Consider the following 19,880-nt stretch of genomic DNA (forward strand, 5'->3'; position numbering starts at 1 on the left):
CAGCCTCGACCTGCTGGGCTCCGGCGATCATTCTGCCTCAGCCTTCCGAGTAGCCGGAATTATAGGCGCGCGCTACCACAATCGGCTGATTTTTTTATTTATTGTAGAGTTGAGGTCTCGCTGCCCAGGCGGGTCTCGAACCCGCGGGCTCAGGCAATCCACTCACCTCACCCTCCCAAAGGCGCGGGATTACAGGCTGAGCCACAGAGCCTGGCTGTGACTTTATTTTTAAGTAAGTCATTGGTTTCTCCCATTTTAGTTAAAGACTAAGCAGTTCTCATGAAGATTGTAGGCAGGACTTAAGGCAAAAAGAAAAAATTTGATTTTGTGCATTCTAACGCTCAGTTCCGATGTGAATTAGGTCATTTACATAAGACGTTTTGTTAAGGGACCAAAAGACTGGGTGAGGTCTGTGTGTGCTGGAAAACCCTGGAATGAGATTTTCTGCATCCTGGACCTTAGTCCAGTAGTTTTCTAGTGGTGGCACTGTAGGCAGGTTGCTTTTTCATTGAGCCTTGGTCTTCTCAGCTATAAGATAAATGGCCCTTTCCAGGACTAAATAGCACATAAAGTTTGCATAACAGATGAAGCTTCCCGCACTGATGAAGGCAGCTCAAGAAATGAACTGTTTTGCAAGGAACAGAGTGGCCCACAACTTTCATTCCTATACTTGCAGAAAACTACTACTAGAAAAGGATAAAACATCTTTAGATAGGTTTCTCAAAAAGTGCTCTTACATACTTCCATAAATCTCAAAATGTGTTTGAAAAGTACCCAAAGAAGTTCTGATTTTTCTAACTTAGGTGCTTTCTCACCTGATCTGTTATAATACCAATAATGCAAGAATTAAAAAGTAAAGACCACTGGCAGACACGGTGGCTCATGCCTGTAATCCCAGCACTCTGGAAGGCAAAGGTGAGAAGACTGCCTGAAGCCCAGGAATTCAAGATCACCCTGGGCAACTTGGTGAGATTTTGTTTCTACAATAAATTAAAAAATTAGCCAGACATGGTGGCATGCTCCTGTAGTTCCAGCTAAGGTGGAAGGATCGCCTGAGTCCAGCAGTTCTAGGCTGCGGTGGCTGTAAGTGTGCCACTGCACTCCAGCCTGGGCAACAGAGTGAGACGCCAACTCAGATTTTAAAAAAAGTAGGGACTTTGCATCTGAATTCCAGAGCAAATAAATGGTCTTTGAAGAGGTTTTCAAATAGAAGTAGATGAGCTACCATTTGAGTCATGTCTTCAGTTACATTGCAAACCTAAGTTAGATGCTTAGGAGGTTAAGGTATCAGACTGGCTACCACTCTTCAGTTAATTGGGGCCCTTCAAAATTTGGTTTGGATCTGGAAAGAGAAAGTTACTGTTGTGAGAATATGGATAGATACTAATTCCTTCATTCTAGCACCCAGCTGTGTGTGTGTAGTTATAAAGGAAAAGCATGGTTTTTTCTTAGTTTAGAAAAGGGTAAGGGCATATCCATTTTCCATCTTCAGGAGACTTTATTCAAGTGGTTTGATGCACTTGAAATTCGCTTGTAAATTGTGGTGTATTTGTAATTCACCAAAAATCTTTCTGAAATACCGTTTAAACTTACCTATATCCCATCAGAATTCAATGAGAGCAGGCATTACTCTGTCAGGTTTGCAGATAATTTCTTAACATCTACCAGTGCCTGGCACGCAGCTGCGCTCAGTGATGTTTTATTTGTTGTTGTTTTTTGAGTTGGAGTCTCACTCTGTCCCCAGACTGGAGTGCAGTGGCCGCTCCTGGCCACCGCAACCTCGACCTGCTGGGCTCCGGCGATCCTTCCACCTCAGCCTTCCAAGAAGCTGGAACTACAGGTTCACGCTACCACTCCCGGCTAATTTTTTTTATTTTATTGTAGAGATGATTTTATTGTAAGCATTTTAAAGGTGATCAGATGGACAAAGCTAGAGTTGCTGCTAGGCCCTGGAAATTTATTTATTTAAAACATCATCGCCGGGCTCAGTGGCTCAGCCTGTAATCCCGCACCTTTGGTAGCCCGAGATGAGAGAATTGCCTGAGCCCACGGGTTCGAGACCAGCCTGGGCAACTTCGTGAGACGTCATCTCTACAATAAATCAAAAATTTGCTGGGCATAGTGGCACGTGCCTGTAGTTCCAGCTACTTGGAAGACTGAGGCAGAAGGATCACCTGAGCCTAGCAGGTCAAAACTGGTGGCCGTGAGCGTGCTATTGCTACTTCAACTCAAAAAAACAACCTAAAACTTTATTTTATATGTCTTTAAAAATAAAAGATGCAATTAAAAAAATGAGGCTGGGCATGGTGGTTTATGCCTTTGGGAGGCCGAGGCAGGACAACTGCTTGAGCCTAGGAGTTCGAGACCAACCTGTGAATACTGCAAGACGAAAAATTAGGTGGGAGTGGTGTGTGTGTAGTCTCAGCTACTCGGGAAGGCTGAGGGGAAGAATTGCCTGAGCCCAGAAGGTAGAGGCTGCTATGAGCTGTGATGGTGCCATTGCATTTCAGCCTAGGCAACCCAGTTGAGATCCGCCCCCCTCCCCAACTCAAAAATAAATACATGTGTGTATGTACATATATATGAGCAAGAAGTGACTATCGAATGATTAGGCAAATTCTTTAAAGGCACTAATAAGACCTCTAGAAATAGGCCTGGCTTGGTGGCTCAGCCTGTAATCCCAGTATTTTGAGAGGCCAAGACAAGTGGATTGCCTGAGCCCATGGGCTCGAGACCAGCTCAGGCAACTTGGCGAGACCTCGTTTCTACAATAAACAAAAGAAATTAGCTGGGTGTGGTAGCGCACGCCTGTAGTTCCGGCCACTTGGAAGGCTGAGGCGGAAGGATCGCCTGAGCCCAGCAGGTCGAGGCTGTGGTGGCTGGAGTGTGTACTGCGCTCCAGCCTGGGCGAAGGAGCGAGACTCCAACTAAAAAAAAATGAAAATAAAAAAACCTCTAGAAATTAAAAACAATAACTTAAAAAGTCAAAGGACTGACTAAACAAATTAGATACAGCTGAAGAAGAGATTCTACAGTTTAGAACTGTGCAAGTACACGGAGACACAGGGTATAAAATATGCAGAATAGGATGGAAAGTCTAACATACATTTAATCCTGAGTTCCATAAAGAGAGAAAATGAAAATTTGGGATGGACAATATTCTAAGCAAATGGGAAGAATTACCCAGAATAGTTGAAGGCTGAGAATTTTCAGATTTGAGAACCACAGTGAATCCCATAAATAAAATGAAGTCCATGTTGCAGATTATCAAAGATAGAGATCATAAAAACAGCAGAGGCGGGAAAAGGACTACTACAGTGACGTGACAATTAGATTGACAGCAAGTGTGTCAACAGTAAGAAAACAGGCCAGAATTCAGAGGGATAATACCTGAAATGTGCTGAGAGAAACAACCTAGAATTATCAAACAAGAATGAGGATGAAATAAAGACAATTTTAGGGGGAAAAAAAGCCAAGAGAGGCTGGGTGCAGTGGCTCACACCTGTAACCCCAAAACTTCGGAGGCCAAAGTGGGAGGATCACTTGAGCCCAGGAGTTCTAAACCAGCCTGGGCAATATAGCAAGACCTCGTCTCTACAAGACAATAAAATAATTAGCCAGGCATGGTGGTGCGCGCCTCTAGTCCCAGCTACTCGTGAGGCTGAGGTGGCAGCATGGCCTGAGCCCGGGAGTTCAAGGTTGCAGTGAGCCGTGATCGTGCCACTGCACTCCAGCCTAGGTGTCAGAGTGAGACTAAATCAAAAAACAAACCTATGGTCAAAATGAAAGAAAATAGAAAAGTCTTCTGGAAGAACTGTGCCTCTCTTCCTCTATTTCTGGTTAAAGAAAGAACACAAACCTTAGGCCTGGAAAGGGCCGTTTTTCTTATGGTTGAAAAGACTGGGCGTTCTCAATGGAAAAGCAACCTGCCTGCAGAGCCGCCGCTAGAAAATCGCTGGGCTAGAGCTAGGGATGCAGAAAATCCCACCCCAGGGTTTTCCAACACACACAGGCCTCACCCCGAAACATACCGCACTCGGGAGCCATCTTCAGTCACCACCAAAGAGCCAGGTTTAAATGTATCCTACGTGATTCCAAGGACCAGAACCAGGAAGTCGATTTCAGCTCATTACAAGAGGAGGTGTTCAGCTGGGCTCGGTGGCTCAGCCTGTAATCCCGCGCTTTGGGAGGCTGAGGTGAGTGGATGGCCTGAACCCGGGTTCCAGACTCGCCTGGGCAACTTGGCGAGACCTCATCTCTACAATAAATCAAAAAATCAGCCGGGCGTGGTAGCGCGCGCCTGTAGTTCCAGCTGCTTGGAAGGCTGAGGCGGAAGGATCGCCCGAGCCCAGCAGGTCGAGGCTGCGGTGGCCGGGAGCGGCCACTGCACTCCGGTCTGGGCGACAGAGTGAGACTCCAACTCAAAAAAAAACAAGAGGAGGTGTTCAAGTAATACGTCAAAGTGTAGGTAAGGGAGAAAAGGGTAACTCGTCATGTGATAGAGGATAAAAGCGGATACTTTGGTGGGCAAGACCTCCCAACAAACGCTGAATTCTCAGCTGACATCCAGTGTAGAAACTCTCGGGCGGTTTGGCATCAATTGCCAGTGACACTCTGCTCAGAAAGCGGACTCTCTCGGGCCTGAAGCGGTCGTGACCAGCCTTAGAGCTGTCCGTGCACCCCAGCCCCGGAAAGGAACCCGAGTGCCACAGCCGCCAGGTCCGCGCAGGGTCCACCACCCGCTCTCCCCGAAATCCTCATCGGCCTCCGGAAGAGAGAAACTGCAACTCCCATCAGGCAACGCGAGCGCAGGTGGGCGGGCACTCGCCGCGCGTGGGCGGCTCTGACCAATTAAGACTGTCGTTACAGCGAACAGTTTGGCCGCGTTTGTAAAAGGCCGCGGCAGACGAAGAAAGAGGAGGTGAGGGCGGTCGTCTGCGAGGGGCCCTGGGGCCCGCGGGGAAGGCGGGGGCGCCGGGCAGGTAAGGGGGCCGTGCTGAGAGAGGTCCAGGGCGGCGGTGGGACGGGGATGTAGAGCTGGGGATCCCGGCGGAGAGCGTGTCCGAGGAGCAGGCCGCCGACGAGGCGAGGCGTCTGCTCCGGCCTCCTCGGGACCGGAAGTGAGCGGTCGCGCGGGGAGGATGCCGGGAAGCAGGTCCCGGGCGCTGTGTCTCGCGGCGGCCGGTCCCGGAAGCCTGGCGGGCGGCGAGCGTCCCGGAGGCCGGGCGGCTGGCGCGTGTCGGCGGGGCCCGGACGGCCTTCGTCCGCCGAACCGAGCGGCGCTGGGCCGGTGCGCCCCTGCCTCGCCCTTGTGGTTTGGCGCGGCGCCCGGCAGATTCCAAACTCACGCCAGAGACCTGCTGGCCGTGGCACTGTCGTCAGATCTGGCAAGTGTCCTCGTCTCTGAGATGGGCGAAATACTATCTCCTTCACAGGCTCGTGTGAGCGGAGCGGGAGCAAATGCGTAGAATGGCTCAACACGAAGCGTTCTCGGCTAGTTTTGTTTTTTGCTCACGATGATCATTCGTTCTCTTCACCAACTGCGCTTCTCAGGCGTCAAACAGCATCCACCCGACCGTGTACAGCTACAGCCAGCTGGTGCCTGAGTGAGACCCGTCACCACCAGGGAGCCTTCGTGGGTTAACTCTTCCAGCACCTGCCCCAATGCTCGCTCTCGCCGAGGGAGACTTCGCAGGAGGCCTTTCCGGTTCCTAGTTCTTGAAGAAGTCGTGTTGTTTGTATGCACTCTCAATATGGACGCTAATGAGTGATCCTAGTAACACTAGTACATGTTTTACAGTTCAAATAGTACCAAACAGTGAAAGGTAAGTCTCCCTCCTGCTCTTCCCGAGACTCCGATATTTCTTCTGCGGCAACAAATGTATTCTATGTATAGATACCTTTTTTTTAAAGCAGAGTAGCATAAAACACACAAAGTACTACACCCTTTTCCACTCCACACCGTATCTGGATACTTGTTCCTTATGGATACACGTAGGTCTGTCTGATTGCTTTTAATTTATTTAGTCATTTCCCTGCAGAAGGAGACTGGGTCTGTTCTTGTGCAATGAGGGGCAACTTGGCAGCTAGTATCCCTCGACATGCTTTGTGCACATACAAGTACAAAACTCGTGAAATTTATTTACTTGCCTTCAGAAAGAGTGCTGCAGCTTACCCCTACCCACAACGTAGAGTGCCTGTTTCTCCATTCTCATGAACATAGAAGATTCATCTTCTTTTGTCACTTTACCAACATAAAGGTTTTTTGTTGGTTTTGTGTTTTATTTTGTTTGAAACAGGGCCTTGCTTTGTCGCTGGAGCTGGACTGCAGTGATGTGATCACAACTCCCTGCAGCCTTGAGCTCCTGGGCTCAAATGATCCTCCTGAGTGCCAGTACGATAGGCACACCATGCCACGCCCTGCTAATTATTTTCTTTTGTACAAAAGGGGTCTTGCTATGTTGCTCAGACTGGTCTAGAGCTCCTCTCCCAAAGTGCTGGGATTACAGGTGTGTGCCACTGTGCCCAGCCTCATTTTTCTAGTGAATTTGTTTCTTTTTCTCGTAGGTTTGTAAAAACTTTTCTTTTAGAAAGTTAGCCCTTTGGCATTTGAATTTCAAATTTATGTTCTTTTTAAGATAACAGCTTTATTGAAATATAATTTTCATGACACAGTTCACCCTTTTAAAGTGTTACAATTGAGTGATTTTTAGTATATTCACAGTTATACCCCCCCCAAAAACGTCATACCCATTAACACTCACTCTCACCTCCTCCTTCCTCCCAGCCCTTAACAACCACTAAATCTACTTTCTTCTTCTATGCATTTGCCTGTTCTGGATATTTCATTTAAATAGAATCATATAATAGGTGGCCTTTTGTGTCTGACTCTCATAGCATAGTATGTCAAATATCTAAATAGGGATGTGAAATGTTGCTCAGTATCATTATTCACTAGAGAAATGCAGTAAAACCATGAGATGCTACTTTATGCCCACTATAATCAAATGGCTATAATCAAGAAGACAATAACAATGATTGGTCAGGAAGCAGGGGAATAGTAGCCCTCTTCTGTTGCTGGTAGAAATGTAAAATGGTACAGCCACTTTGGAAAACAATTTGACAGTTTCCTAAAAAGATTCTGTACATTTAACCAAACAGCTCAGCAATTCCACTTCTAAGTATCTGCCAAAAAGAAATGAACAAATTTGTCCATACAAAGACTTACATGTTAATGTTCTCAGCAGCACTGTTCATAATAGCCAAAAATTGGAAACAATCCAAATGTCCACTGACTGGTGAATGGATGAATAAAATGTGATCTATCAGCCGGGCTCGGTGGCTCAGCCTGTAATCCCGCGCCTTTGGGAGGCTGAGGTGAGTGGATTACCTGAGCCCGCGGGTTCGAGACCTGCCTGGGCAAATTGGCGAGACCTCATCTCTACTAAAAAAAAAAAAAATTAGCCAGGCGTGGTAGCGCGCACCTGTAATTCCAGCTGCTCAGAAGGCTGAGGCGGAAGGATCGCCGAAGCCCAGCAGGTTGAGGCTGTGGTGGCCGGGAGCAGCCAGTGCACTCCAGTCTGGGTGACAGAGTGAGACTCCAACTCAAAAAAAAAAAATGTGATCTATCCATACAAAATATATTCAGCAATATAGGGGAATGAAGTACTGGTATATGCTGCAATGTGATTGAACCGTGAAAGCAATATGTTGAGTGAAAAAAAGACAGAGGCAAAAGGTCATATATTGTATGAATCCATTTATATGAATATCCACAAAAGAGAAATATCTATAGAGACAAAAGCAGATTACTGATTGCTTAGGGCTAGGGGTGGAATGATGACTGACTGCAAACAGAAAAAGATCTTTTTGGGGTGATGAAAATGTTCTAAAAGTGGCTTGTGGTGTTGGATGCCTTCCTCCATAAATGTAATAAATATTGTACACTTAAAATGGATGAATTTTATGATATGTAAAAAACATATATATTTTTTCTTTTTTTTTATCAGAGTCTTACTCTGTTACCCAGGCTGGAGTGCAGTGGCATGCTCACGACCACTGCAGCCTCGACCTGCTGGACTCAGGTGATCTTTCCACCTCAGCCTTCCAAGTAGCTGGAACTATATAGGCATATGCCACCACGCCCAGCTACTTTTTGATTTAGTGTAGAGATGAGGTCTTGCCAAGTTGCCCAGGCTGGTCTCGAACCTGTGGGCTCAGGTAATCCTCTCACCTCAGCCTCCCCAAAGTTCTGGGATTACAGGCATGGTGGCTCATGCCTGACTGTAAAATACTGTGCAGTAGAACTGTCTTTAAAAACCATACTGACTGGGTGTGATGGCTCACACCTATAATCCCAGCACTTTGGAAAGATGAGGCGAGAGGATTGCCTGAGTCCACGGGTTTCAGACATGCCTGGGCAACTTGATGAGACCTCATCTCTACAATAAATTTTGTAAAAAAAGAAAAATTAGCTGAGCATGGTGGCACATGCCTGTAGTTCCAGCTACTTGAAAGGCTGAGGCAGAAGGATCACTGAACCCAGCAAGTCAAGACTGCAGTGGCTGTGAGCATGCCACTGCACCCCAACCTGGGTGACAGAGTGAAACTCCAACTCCAAAACAACAACAGCCGGGCTCGGTGGCTCAGCCTGTAATCCCACGCCTTTGGGAGGCTGAGGTGAGTGGATTGCCTGAGCCCGCGGGTTCGAGACCCGCCTGGGCAGCGAGACCTCATCTCTACAATAAATCAAAAAATCAGCCAGGCGTGGTAGCACACACCTGTAATTCTGGCTACTTGGAAGGCTGAGGCGGAAGGATCGCCGGAGCCCAGAGGTCGAGGCTACGGTGGCCAGGAGCAGCCACTGCCCAGAGTGAGACTCCAACTCAAAAAAAAAAAAAGAAACCAACAAAAACACTGATATACCCAGGTTTTAAAAAAATCAGTATTTTATGGACTCTGGATTGTTTGTTATTTATGCCATACCCCCATTCTGAAATCTGTTTAAAAAAACATTTAAAATCCATTCCTCTCTTTTCTTGTTGTTCTAATATTTTAACAGTTGCATCTTTCATGCTTGAATGTTTTATCTGTAATTTATTTGGGTATAGGAACTGAAACAAGATGAATAAGATATATTTAATGGTGATTTTTGTCCTCAAATTTTCTTTTTATATTGTACAATTTTAAGAAATTTTAGTAAATTGATTTATTGACTAAAAATTACTTGTATCCCCTTGTTTACATTTAAAATCACTGTCATGCTTTTCTTTTTTTTTTAGAGTTGGAGTCACATTTTGTCGCCCAGGCTGGAGTGCAGTGGCACACTCATGGCTACCATAGCCTTGACCTGCTGGGTTCAGGCAATCCTTCCGCCTCAGCCTTCCAAGTAGCTGGAACTACAGGTGCGTGCTACCATGTCTGGCTTATTTTTTTGTTTTTGTAGAAGTACAGTCTTTTTCTCCCAATAAAGAATTTTTATTTATTTATTTGTTTATTTTTATTTGAGACAGGATCTCACTGTGTTGCCCAGGCTGGTCTTGAACTCCTGGGATCAAATCATCCTATCGCGGCCTCTCAAAGTGCTAGAGTTTCAGGAATGAGACACCATGTCTGATCACAAAAATTTTATCCTTATCTCGAATAAATTTATAAGAAAAGTAGCAACAATATTCAGAATCCATTCTACTTGCATTTAATCACTCAGATAAACAGGTAGGATATTCACTGCATCATTGTCTACAGTAAAAACCCTTTGGTAGAGCTGGTGAAACTGTAGTATATTGACACTACAGATAATTTTACAATCATTAAAAATAATGTTTAGAGGCATAAGTGCTGACATAGGGAGAAAATCTATGATAGAATGTTAAGAGAAGAAAGGAAACTTCAGAGCAATGTAATATAATTCCTTTTTTTTTTTTTTTTTGAGTTGGGAGTCTCACTCTGTCACCCAGACTGGAGTGCAGTGGCTGCTCCTGGCCACCGCAGCCTCGGCCTGCTGGGCTCCAGCGATCCTTCCGCCTCAGCCTCCGAGTAGCCGGAATTACAGGCATGCGCCACCACGCCCGGCTGATTTTTTTATTTATTGTAGAGATGAGGTCTTGCTGCCCAGGCAGGTCTCGAACCCGCGGGCTCAGGCAATTCATTCACCTCAGCCTCCCAAAGGCGCGGGATTACAGACTGAGCCACCGAGCCCGGCATAATTCCACTTTTATAAAAAAAAAAATCTGTGTGTGTGTATATATTTAATGAGAAGAGGAGATTTTTTGAGGGGTTTGGAAGCAGTGGTAATGGTAGGAGTGAGACATACAGGGTCTTTAGCTTTTTGTTTTTTATTTTTATTTTGAGTCAAGGTCTCACTCTGTCGCCTAGCCTGGAGTTCAGTGGCATGATCACAGCTTCCACAGCCTCCATCTGCTGGGCCCAGGCAATCCTTCTGTCTCAGCCTCCCAAGTACCTGGGACTACAGGCGCATGCCACCATGCCCGGCTAATTTTTAGCTTTTTAGTCTCCTTTTGAGTTATAATTTTGTAAGATGACTCTTTTACCATTTAAATATGTTTTTTCCCTCCGGCTCGGTGGCTCAGCCTGTAATCCCAGCACTTTGGGAGGCCGAGGCAAGTGGATTACCTGTGCCTGCGGGTTGAAGACCAGCTCGGGCAACTTGGCGAGACCTCATCTCTACAATAAATCAAAAATTTGCTGGACTTGGTAGCGCACACCTGTAGTTCTAGCTACTTGGAAGGCTGAGGCAAAAGGATCGCCGGAGCCCAGTCAATGCTGGGGTGGCTGTGAGCGTGCCACTGCACTCCAGCCTGGGTGATGTGACGCCAACTCAAAAAAACAAACAAACAAAAAAACGCGTAAAGCACTCTAAAAATACCATGTATAGGCCTGGTACTGTGGCTCAAGCCTGTAATCCCAGTACTTTAGGAGACCGTGGCAAGAGGATTGTCTGAGCGCAAGGGTTCGAGAACAACCTGGGCAACTTGGCGAGACCTCGTCTACAATAAATCAAAAAATTAGCCAAGTGTACTGTGCCTGTAGTTCCAGCTACTTGGAAGGCTAAGGCGGGAGGATTGCCTAAGCCCAGCAGGTTGAGGCTGCGGTGGCCGTGAGTGTGCCACTGCACTCCAGCCTGGGCGACAGAGTGAGACTCCAATTCAAAAATAATCATAAAATTAAAATAAAAATATCATGTATTACTATTAGGAGGGATTAGTTTTTTTCTTGTTTTTTTTTTTTTTTTAGATTAGAAAATGTGGTTTATTTAAAAGTAAATTAGAGAGAAAGAGAATATTTACCTCCCTAAGGTGGGGAAGGGGGTCAAAGCCAGGAAGCATGGCGACAGCCATAGCTCAAAGAGCACATGGCCACACCAGAGTCTTGCAAGGCAACAAATGGGATGATTTTTTGACCAATTACATACCATAACTCTAGGCATTGACAACCTCCTGCGTAATGACATTAACAGTGTTTTCCCTTCTTGCAGTTGGAAGTACAAAACACTTAGCCATTTTCATAACAATTTCTGTCAAATATTTGTCAAATAATTGTGAAAGATTCAGATTCCTATTCTCTTTGAGTTCTAAGTGGAAGAAGTCATCTCTTTGTATAACTTCAATGTTTTTTCTTGTTTTACTTATAGACTGCCAAGATCTCCACTTAAGGCAGTGGGAATCTTCTTTGACTGTGGAATGTTGGGTAGCTGCTTTGCCATTGGCTGGTCAAGAAGCAAGCAGAATGTCCACATTGTTACACAGTAGAGTTCACACCTCAGAAGACTTTGGATTAAGCAGTATTATTTACTCTGCAAATGATTATATATTCACCTGTCCTCTCTGAGTATCATAAGCAAATGAAACACCTTTTAAGTCTTACGAATTCAAGTAACACTGTTTTTCAGATGCCCTGGCAGCTGGTACAGGTATGGGCTGGGTTTTGTGGGAAATGATGGAAGTCCTTGCTAAAGTTAAACATCTGGGCATGTCAAGATTAGGTTAACTAACCTTTTGTATAGAACAGTGTTGAACCCAAAGAAATGCTTTGGTTGTTACATTAGGATTTTTAAAATACATAGAGATATGAAAGGCAGAATTTCCTCTTATTTTGTTTGAGGTTTAAATGTATATTTTTTTCTGGTACAGTTTGAAAATGATGGATAACTTTATATTTCACTTTCTGTGCTGAATATCACAGGTGATTTTTAACTTCATATGTGTGTGTGTGAATGTATATTCATACTGTTGTGCTTATTCCTTTTTCTAGGGCCTGTGAAAAATGGAACCAAACTCTCTGAGAGCTAAAGTCCCAGCTTTCTTATCTGACTTAGGGAAGGCCACATTGAGGGGAATCAGAAAGTGTCCTCGATGTGGCACATACAATGGAACCCGGGGACTGAGCTGTAAGAACAAGACATGTGGAACCATATTCCGCTATGGGGCACGGAAGCAGCCTAGTGTAGAAGCTGTCAAAATTATCACAGGCTCTGATCTGCAGGTCTATTCAGTGCGGCAGAGAGACCGGGGCCCTGACTACCGATGCTTTGTGGAGCTAGGTGTTTCAGAGACGACGATCCAAACAGTGGACGGGACGATCATCACTCAGCTGAGCTCTGGACGGTGTTATGTTCCCTCATGCCTGAAAGCTGCCACCCAAGGCGTTGTGGAAAATCAGTGCCAGCACATCAAGCTGGCAGTGAACTGCCAGGCAGAGGCTACCCCTCTGACCTTGAAAAGCTCAGTTCTGAACGCAATGCAGGCCTCTCCAGAAACCAAACAGACCATCTGGCAGTTGGCTACAGAACCCACAGGTCCTCTGGTACAGAGGATTACTAAAAACATTTTGGTGGTGAAATGCAAGGCAAGCCAGAAGCATAGTTTGGGGTATTTGCATACCTCTTTTGTGCAGAAAATCAGTGCCAAAAGCTTACCTGAGCGCCGCTTCTTCTGCTCCTGCCAGACTCTGAAATCACATAAGTCAAATACCTGCAAGGATGAGGCAGCCCAGAGATGTATTCATTTCTTTGCTTGCATCTGTGCCTTTGCCAGTGACGAAACATTGGCTCAGGAATTCTCAGACTTCCTAAATTTTGATTCCAGTGGTAGGTGGTATGGTTGACACAGTTAACTCTGTTTTTCTAAAATGGCTACTGATTTATTTGGAGATTGTCCTATAACTTTCAGAAACAGTTGCTAAATAATTCAAATGAAAAGCATTCCTTCTTTTAAATCCCAGTCAGAGCACTTGGTTGGCTGATTGGTTGGTTGGTTGATTGAAGTTAATGATCAAGAGACTTGCCCTTTTTTTTTTTTTGAGTTGGAGTCTCACTCTGTCACCCAGACTGGAGTGCAGTAGCCGCTCCCAGCCATCGCAAGCTTGACCTGCTGGGCTCTGGTGATCCTTCCTCCTCAGCCTTCCAAGTAGCTGGAACTACAGGAGCGCGCTACCACGCCTGGCTAATTTTTTGGTTTATTGTAGAGATGAGATCTCACCAAGTTCCCCAGGCGGGTCTCGAACCCGCGGGCTCAGGCAATCCACTCACCTCAGCCTCCCAAGGTGCAGGATTACAGGCTGAGCCACCGAGCCCGGCCTGACTTGCCCATTTTTACTGAGACAGTCTAGCCAAGTTAGCTTTCCATTGTTTGTTTGTTTTTTGAGTTGGAGTCTCACTCTGTCACCCAGATTGGAGCTCAGTGGCATGCTCCCGGCCACTACAGCCTCGAACTGCTGGACTCTGGCAATCCTTCCACCTCAGCCTTCCAAGTAGCCGGAACTACAGGCGTGCACTACCATGCCCGGCTAATTCTTTCTTTATTGTGGAGACAAGGTCTGGCCAAGTGGCTCGGGTGGGTCTGGAACCTACGGACTCAGACAATCCACTTGCCTCGGCCTCCCAAAGTGCTGAGATTATAGGCTGAGCCACCAAGCCTGGCCCCTTTTGATTTTTTCACTCTTGTATAGATGCCCTATGTTAATAAAAGCAAAGAACCACCAAAAAAATCCCTTTATTCTGGCTTGCTTGCTTGTTTCTTATCTTTGAAGATGAGGAAAACTAACACCTTGCTCAGAAGAAGACTTTCGAAAATTTCTTCTTCGAGTCTCTTGTTAGTATTGACATATTTTTGTCTTGTAGGCACTGTTTCTTAATGATCTTTAGCTTGCAACAGCTCTCAACTCTTTAGCTTTACATTACTTTGTAGAGCTTTTTTTTTTTTTTTGAGTCAGAGTCTCACTCTGTCACCCAGGCTGGAGAGTAGTGGCACACTTACACGCTCAACAGCTACCACAGCCTTGACCTGCTGAGCTCAGGTGATCCACCCACCTCAGTCTTCCCAGTGGCTGGAACAACAGGCGTGCACCACCATATCCAGCTCATTTCTTGATTTATTGTAGAGACTAGGTCTCGCCAAGTTGCCCAGGCTGGTCTTGAACTCCTGAGCACAGGCAATCCTCTCACCTTAGCCTCCCAAAGTGCTAGGATTGCAGGCGTGAACTCCTTAGAGCCTTTTATCAAGGTTAATAGCCTATGAACAAAAGCATCTTTGGGGAAGTTATTTAAAGGAGATTTTTATTTTTTTTTCAAGTGAGAGTCACGCTATCACCCAGGCTGGAGTGCAGTGGCACGCTCATGGCCACTGCTGCCTTGACCTGTTGGGTTCAGGGAGTCCTTCTGCCTTAGCCTTCCAAGTAGCTGGAACCACAGGCATGCGCCACCTTGTCTGGCTATTTATTTATTTATTTATTATAGAGACGAGGTCTTGCCAAGTTGCCCAGACTGGTCTTGAACCCCTGAGCTCAGGCAATCCTCTCACCTCCGCCTCCCAAAGTGCTGGGATTACAGGCATGAACTCCATGGCTGGCAAAAAGAACTTATTTTAAAGCTGGCAAATATCATCATTTGTTTTGGGGATTTTTTTTATAAATTATTTTTTCACTAGATAGGGTCCCATACTTATCTTGAGTCGTAGTAGTAATTCAGAAATCTTCTGATTTTTAGGTCTTAAAGAGATGATCGTGCCCCAGTTAGGCTGCCATTCAGAATCAACAGTATCAGCTTGTGAGTCTACTGCCTCTAAGCCAAAGAAGAGGAGAAAGGATGAAGTATCTGGTGAGAGGCTGGTGGGCTGATTTGATGGCATTGTTTGTAAAGGTTGTTTTACTGTGTTTAAGTCTTTCATTGAATCTCAGCAATTACAAGAAATAGTATTGTTCTTGTTTTTTTTTCCCTAAAAAAGGTTTTACCTGCCACTTATGACTCTTTGTCAAGTCAAGCTAAAAGTTTGTTCTGTTGGCCAAAAATAACATCCTACCATACTCCACTTTTATTGTATATTTTTGTTCATCCCTAAACATTCAGATAAATCTTATCCCTTAATCTGCTTTAGGACAGTATTATGAAGTTTTCATCCATAGAGGGTTGAAAAAAACTTGTGACAGTGGTTACTTATATTTGCTTCGCTCATTTAGGAATATTATTTGCCATCTGAATTTTCAGTATGTAAAGATACATATACACACTCATTTTTAAAATTCAAATACTTAATACCAGTGTCAGTTAAGGACTCATATAAGTCAAGATGAAAATACTGAAGTACCCTAGTAGGTAGGTGTCAAGAGACCTAGACTCTAAACAAAATGAAAAGATTACCTAGTCTACACACGTGAACCAAACTCATTAGTAAACAGAGAAGTACAAACATTTTAGAAACGCAAATTTAAAACAAGATACTTTTACTACCAAATAAGTCAAGATTTTTTAAATGATGAGACCATAGGCAAAGATAAAATCTGGGCTCCCACAAGGCTGGTGTAATGTAAATTGCTGTACCCATTTGTAAATAGCTTGCAGTATCTGTTAAGAATCTTCAAATGGTACTACCCATAGGGAGTGTATTACTGAAGGTCAGTTAGGTGGTCATGCACAAGAGTTTTGGTGTTTGGAAGTTAAGAAAGATAGAAATAAAGTGACATGGTCATTTCTGTGTTTTAGAGAAGCAATTCTGGAAGCAATATAGGGCAGAGACTGTTGTTAAATGTTTACTTAATGGTCTTTCCTAGGAAAACCTCAAATTCTAAAAAAAAAAAGTTTTTACCCTTTGACTCAATAGTCCCACTTTTTTTTTTTCCCTAGTAGCTGCAACTACAGGCATGTACCACCATGCCTGGCTACTTTTTAAAAATTTATTATAGAGATGAGGTCTTGCCAAGTTGCCCAGGCTGGTCTTAAATCCATGGGCTCAGGCAATCCTCTCACCTTGACCTCCCAAAGTGCTGGGATTATAGGTGTGAGCCACTGTGCCCTGTCTCCCTGAGAATTTTTAATGGCTACCTGATAGTCTACGGTAAAGTGGCTTCACCATGGTTTATTCAGTTATCCTCAGTGGTTGGCCCTTAATTGCTTCTGTTTTTTCAATATTATAAATAATCATAAAATGAACATTTCTGGACAAAATGTTTTCCCTGTATCAAGAATTATTTCCTTGAAAAAGACTATTTAAAAGTGGGATTATTGGTCAGGTAACTTGGCAAGACCTTATCTCTATAATAAATCAAAAAATTAGCCGGGTGTGGTGGTGCATGCCTGTGGTTCCAGTTACTTGGAAGGCTGAGGAAAAAGGATCACCTGAGCCGAGCAGGTCAAGGCTGTGGTGGCCATGAACGTGCACTGCACTCTAGTCTGAGCAACAGAGTGAGACTTTCACTCAGGAAAAAAAAAATTATCTGGGGCTGGGTACAGTGGTTCATACCTATAATCCCAGCACTTTGGGAGGCAGAGGTGGATCACTTGAGACCAGGAGTTTGAGACCAGCCTGGGCAACATAACAAGACCCCATTTCTACAAAAAAGAAAACAATTACCTGGATGTGGTAGTATGTACCTGTAGTCCCAGCTACTTGAGAAGCTGAGGCAGGAGGACTGCTTGAGTCAAGGAATTCAAGGTTATAGTGAGCTATGATTGTGACCACTGGACTCCAGCACAGGTGTCAGAGTGAGTCCTTGTGTCTTTAAAAAAAAAGTTAACATTTGGGAAAGTAAAGATCATAAAGAACCGGACTCGGTGGCTCAGCCTGTAATCCCGTGCCTTTGGGAGGCTGAGGTGAGTGAATTGCCTGAGCCCGCGGGTTCGAGACCCGCCTGGGCAGCGAGAGCTCATCTCTACAATTAATCAAAAAAATCAGCGGGGCGTGGTAGCACATGCCTGTAATTCCGGCTACTCGGAAGGCTGAGGTGGAAGGATGGCCGGAGCCCAGCAGATCGAGGCTGCGGTGACCGGGAGCGGCTACTGCACTCCAGTCTAGGCGACAGAGTGAGACTCCAACTCAAAAAAAAAAAAAAAAAAGATCATAAAGTACAGAATGCTCAGTTAAACTTGAATTTCAGATAAACAAAGAATAATTTTTATATAATCATCGCCTATGCCGGCGGTCCCCAACCTTTTTGGCATCAGGGACCAGTTTCATGGAAGACAATTTTTCTATGGACCAGGGAAGTGAAGGTTGGTTTGGGGCTGATTGAAGCTCATTACATGTATTGTGTACTTTATTTCTGATATTGTTACATCATGATATATAATGAAACAATTATACAACTAACAATAATGCAGAATCAGTGGGAGCCCTGAGCTTGTTTTCCTGCAACTAGATGGGCCCATCTGGGGGTGCTAGGAGACAGCGCTTAGCATCACTGCTTCAGTGCCACCTCAGATCATCAGGCATTAGTTTCTCATAAGGAGCCACAACCTAGATCCCTCTCATGCGCAGTTCACAGTAGGGTTCCTGCTTCTATGAGAATGTAATACTGCTGCCAATCTGACAGGAGGTGGAACTCAGGTGGTAACGCAAGAGATGGGGAGTGGCTGTAAATACAGATGAATCTCTGCTCGCCCACCACTCATGTCCTGCTGTGCTGCCAGGTTCCTTACAGGCCGGTGACCCGGGGACCTCTGTCCTGAGCTGTATTTATAATATATACTAAAAAATTATTTCTTGTTTATCTGAAATTTTAAAAATTGTTTGCTAAATCTGGCAACTCTGGTATCACAGCTACTTATAACCACAAAACCAGCAAAACAGACTATTCATAGAGAAGAAAACTGAAGAGAGCTCATCAGAAAATTAATTTTTAAAAATTAGTCAGAAAATCATGATTGAGAGGTGGGAGCAATGAGTAAATTTTTTCTTCCTTTCACCTCTGTTCATTTCCAATTTCTTATAAAGAGCATTAAAAAATTAAAATTTTATGTATAAAGACTGATTCCTTCTAGGAACTGTGAAGCTAACCTAAGAAATTAGCAAAGACTGTTTATGTGTTTTAGACTTTTTGAAGATTAACATCAAATCAATTTATAATCTGCAGACATGTTATTAAACACTGTAATGATTTGTGGTTTAGGTGCACAGATGAACAGTACACTATTGCCTCAGGATGCCATGAGCAGTAATCTAAGAAAAAGTGGCCTGAAAAAGCCTGTGGTTGCTTCCTCATTAAAAAGGCAGGGTAAGTTTCCCCTCCCTAGTTACAGTTAGCGGAAAGCCATCCCAAAGAAGCCAGAAGCAGTATAATTTTTTTTTAAAGGCTGGGCACAGTGCCTCACACCTATAATCCTAGCACTTTGGGAGGTAGAAGCTAGAGGACTGCCTCAGCCCAGTAGTTTGAGACAACTTGGTCTGGTCAACTTGGTGAGACCTCATCGCTACAATAAATCAAAGATTAGCCAGGAGTGGTGGCACACGCCTGTAGTTCCAACTACTTGAAAGGCTGAGGCGGAAGGATCACCTGAGTCCACCAGGTCAAGGCTTCAATAGCTGTGATTGTGTCACTGCACTCCAGCCTGGGCAACAGAGTGAAACTTTGACTCAAAAAAAAAAAAGGAGCCGGGCTCGGTGACTCAGCCTGTAATCCCGCGCCTTTGGGAGGCTGAGGTGAGTAGAGTGCCTGAGCCCGCAGGTTCGAGACCCGCCTGGGCAACTTGGCGAGACCTCATCTCTACATTAAATCAAAAATTAGCCAGGTGTGGTAGTGCGCGCCTGTAGTTCCAGCTACTCAGAAGGCTGAGGCGGAAGGATCGCCAGAGCCCAGCAAGTCGAGGCTGCAGTGACTGGGAGCGGCCACTGCACTCCAGTCTGGACGACTGAGTGAGACTCCAACTCAAAAAAAAAAGGACCAGGTGCAGTGGCTCAGCCTGTAATCACAGCAATTTGGGAGGCCGAGACGAGAGGGCTTCCTGAGCCCGAGGGGTCTATACCAGCCGAGAAAACTTGGTGAGACCTTGTCTCTATAATAAAATCACAAAAACTAGCTGAGCATGGTGGCATGCATCTGTAGTTCCAGCTACTTGGAAGGTTGAGGCAGAAGGATCGCCTAAACCCAGCAGGTCAAGGCGGCAGTGGCCATGAGATACCACTGCACTCTAGCCTGGGCAACAAAGAGTGAGACTCCAACTCAAAAAAAAAAAAAAGTAAGAAAAGCAAAAAAGGCCAGGTGCAGTGGCTCATGCATGTAGACTCAGCACTTTGGGAGGCCAAGGCAGGAAGACTGCTTTGAAGGCAGGAGTTTGAGATGAGCCTGAACAACAAAGCAAAACCCCGTCTCTATGGAAAAAAAAAAAAAAGATTTTTTTTTTAATTAGCAGGGTGAAGTGGTATGTGCCTGTGGTCCCAGCTACTTGGGAGGCGGAGGCGAGAGGATCACTTGAGCCCAGGAATGAAGGGTGCAGTTAATTATGATCGTGCAGTTAATTATGATCATGCAGCCAGGCTCGGTGGCTCAGCCTGTAATCCCGCGCCTTGGGAGGCTGAGGTGAGTGGACTGCCTGAGCCCGCGGGTTCGAGACCCGCCTGGGCAGCGAGACCTCATCTCTACAATAAATCAAAAAA

The 19,880-nt window shown here is 45.1% G+C and overlaps 1 protein-coding gene across 9 annotated transcripts in view; it reads left to right on the top strand.

Annotated features, from left to right (window-relative positions):
• Positions 1-4,822: 4,822 nt before the first annotated feature.
• Positions 4,823-19,880, top strand: part of CUNH2orf42 (chromosome unknown C2orf42 homolog) — a 36,008-nt gene continuing 20,950 nt past the window's right edge. The window contains exons 1-6 of one of the 9 annotated variants that reach the window (XM_008062376.2): positions 4,916-4,982; positions 5,436-5,825; positions 11,651-11,929; positions 12,271-13,105; positions 15,002-15,112; positions 18,397-18,501. In XM_008062376.2, coding sequence (XP_008060567.1) covers positions 12,283-13,105; positions 15,002-15,112; positions 18,397-18,501 — 1,039 coding nt within the window. In that variant the 5' untranslated portion in view covers positions 4,916-4,982; positions 5,436-5,825; positions 11,651-11,929; positions 12,271-12,282. Of the gene's footprint in view, positions 5,206-5,435; positions 5,826-9,360; positions 9,405-9,537; positions 9,715-11,650; positions 11,930-12,270; positions 13,106-15,001; positions 15,113-18,396; positions 18,502-19,880 lie in introns of those variants that run through there. The other 8 variants (XM_008062378.2, XM_021714643.1, XM_021714645.1 and 5 more) reach the window with 8 other exon arrangements.

This window comes from Carlito syrichta, unplaced genomic scaffold (assembly GCF_000164805.1).
Source record: "Carlito syrichta isolate Samal-C Ts95f unplaced genomic scaffold, Tarsius_syrichta-2.0.1 Scaffold305689, whole genome shotgun sequence".
NCBI classification, from domain to species: domain Eukaryota; kingdom Metazoa; phylum Chordata; class Mammalia; order Primates; family Tarsiidae; genus Carlito; species Carlito syrichta.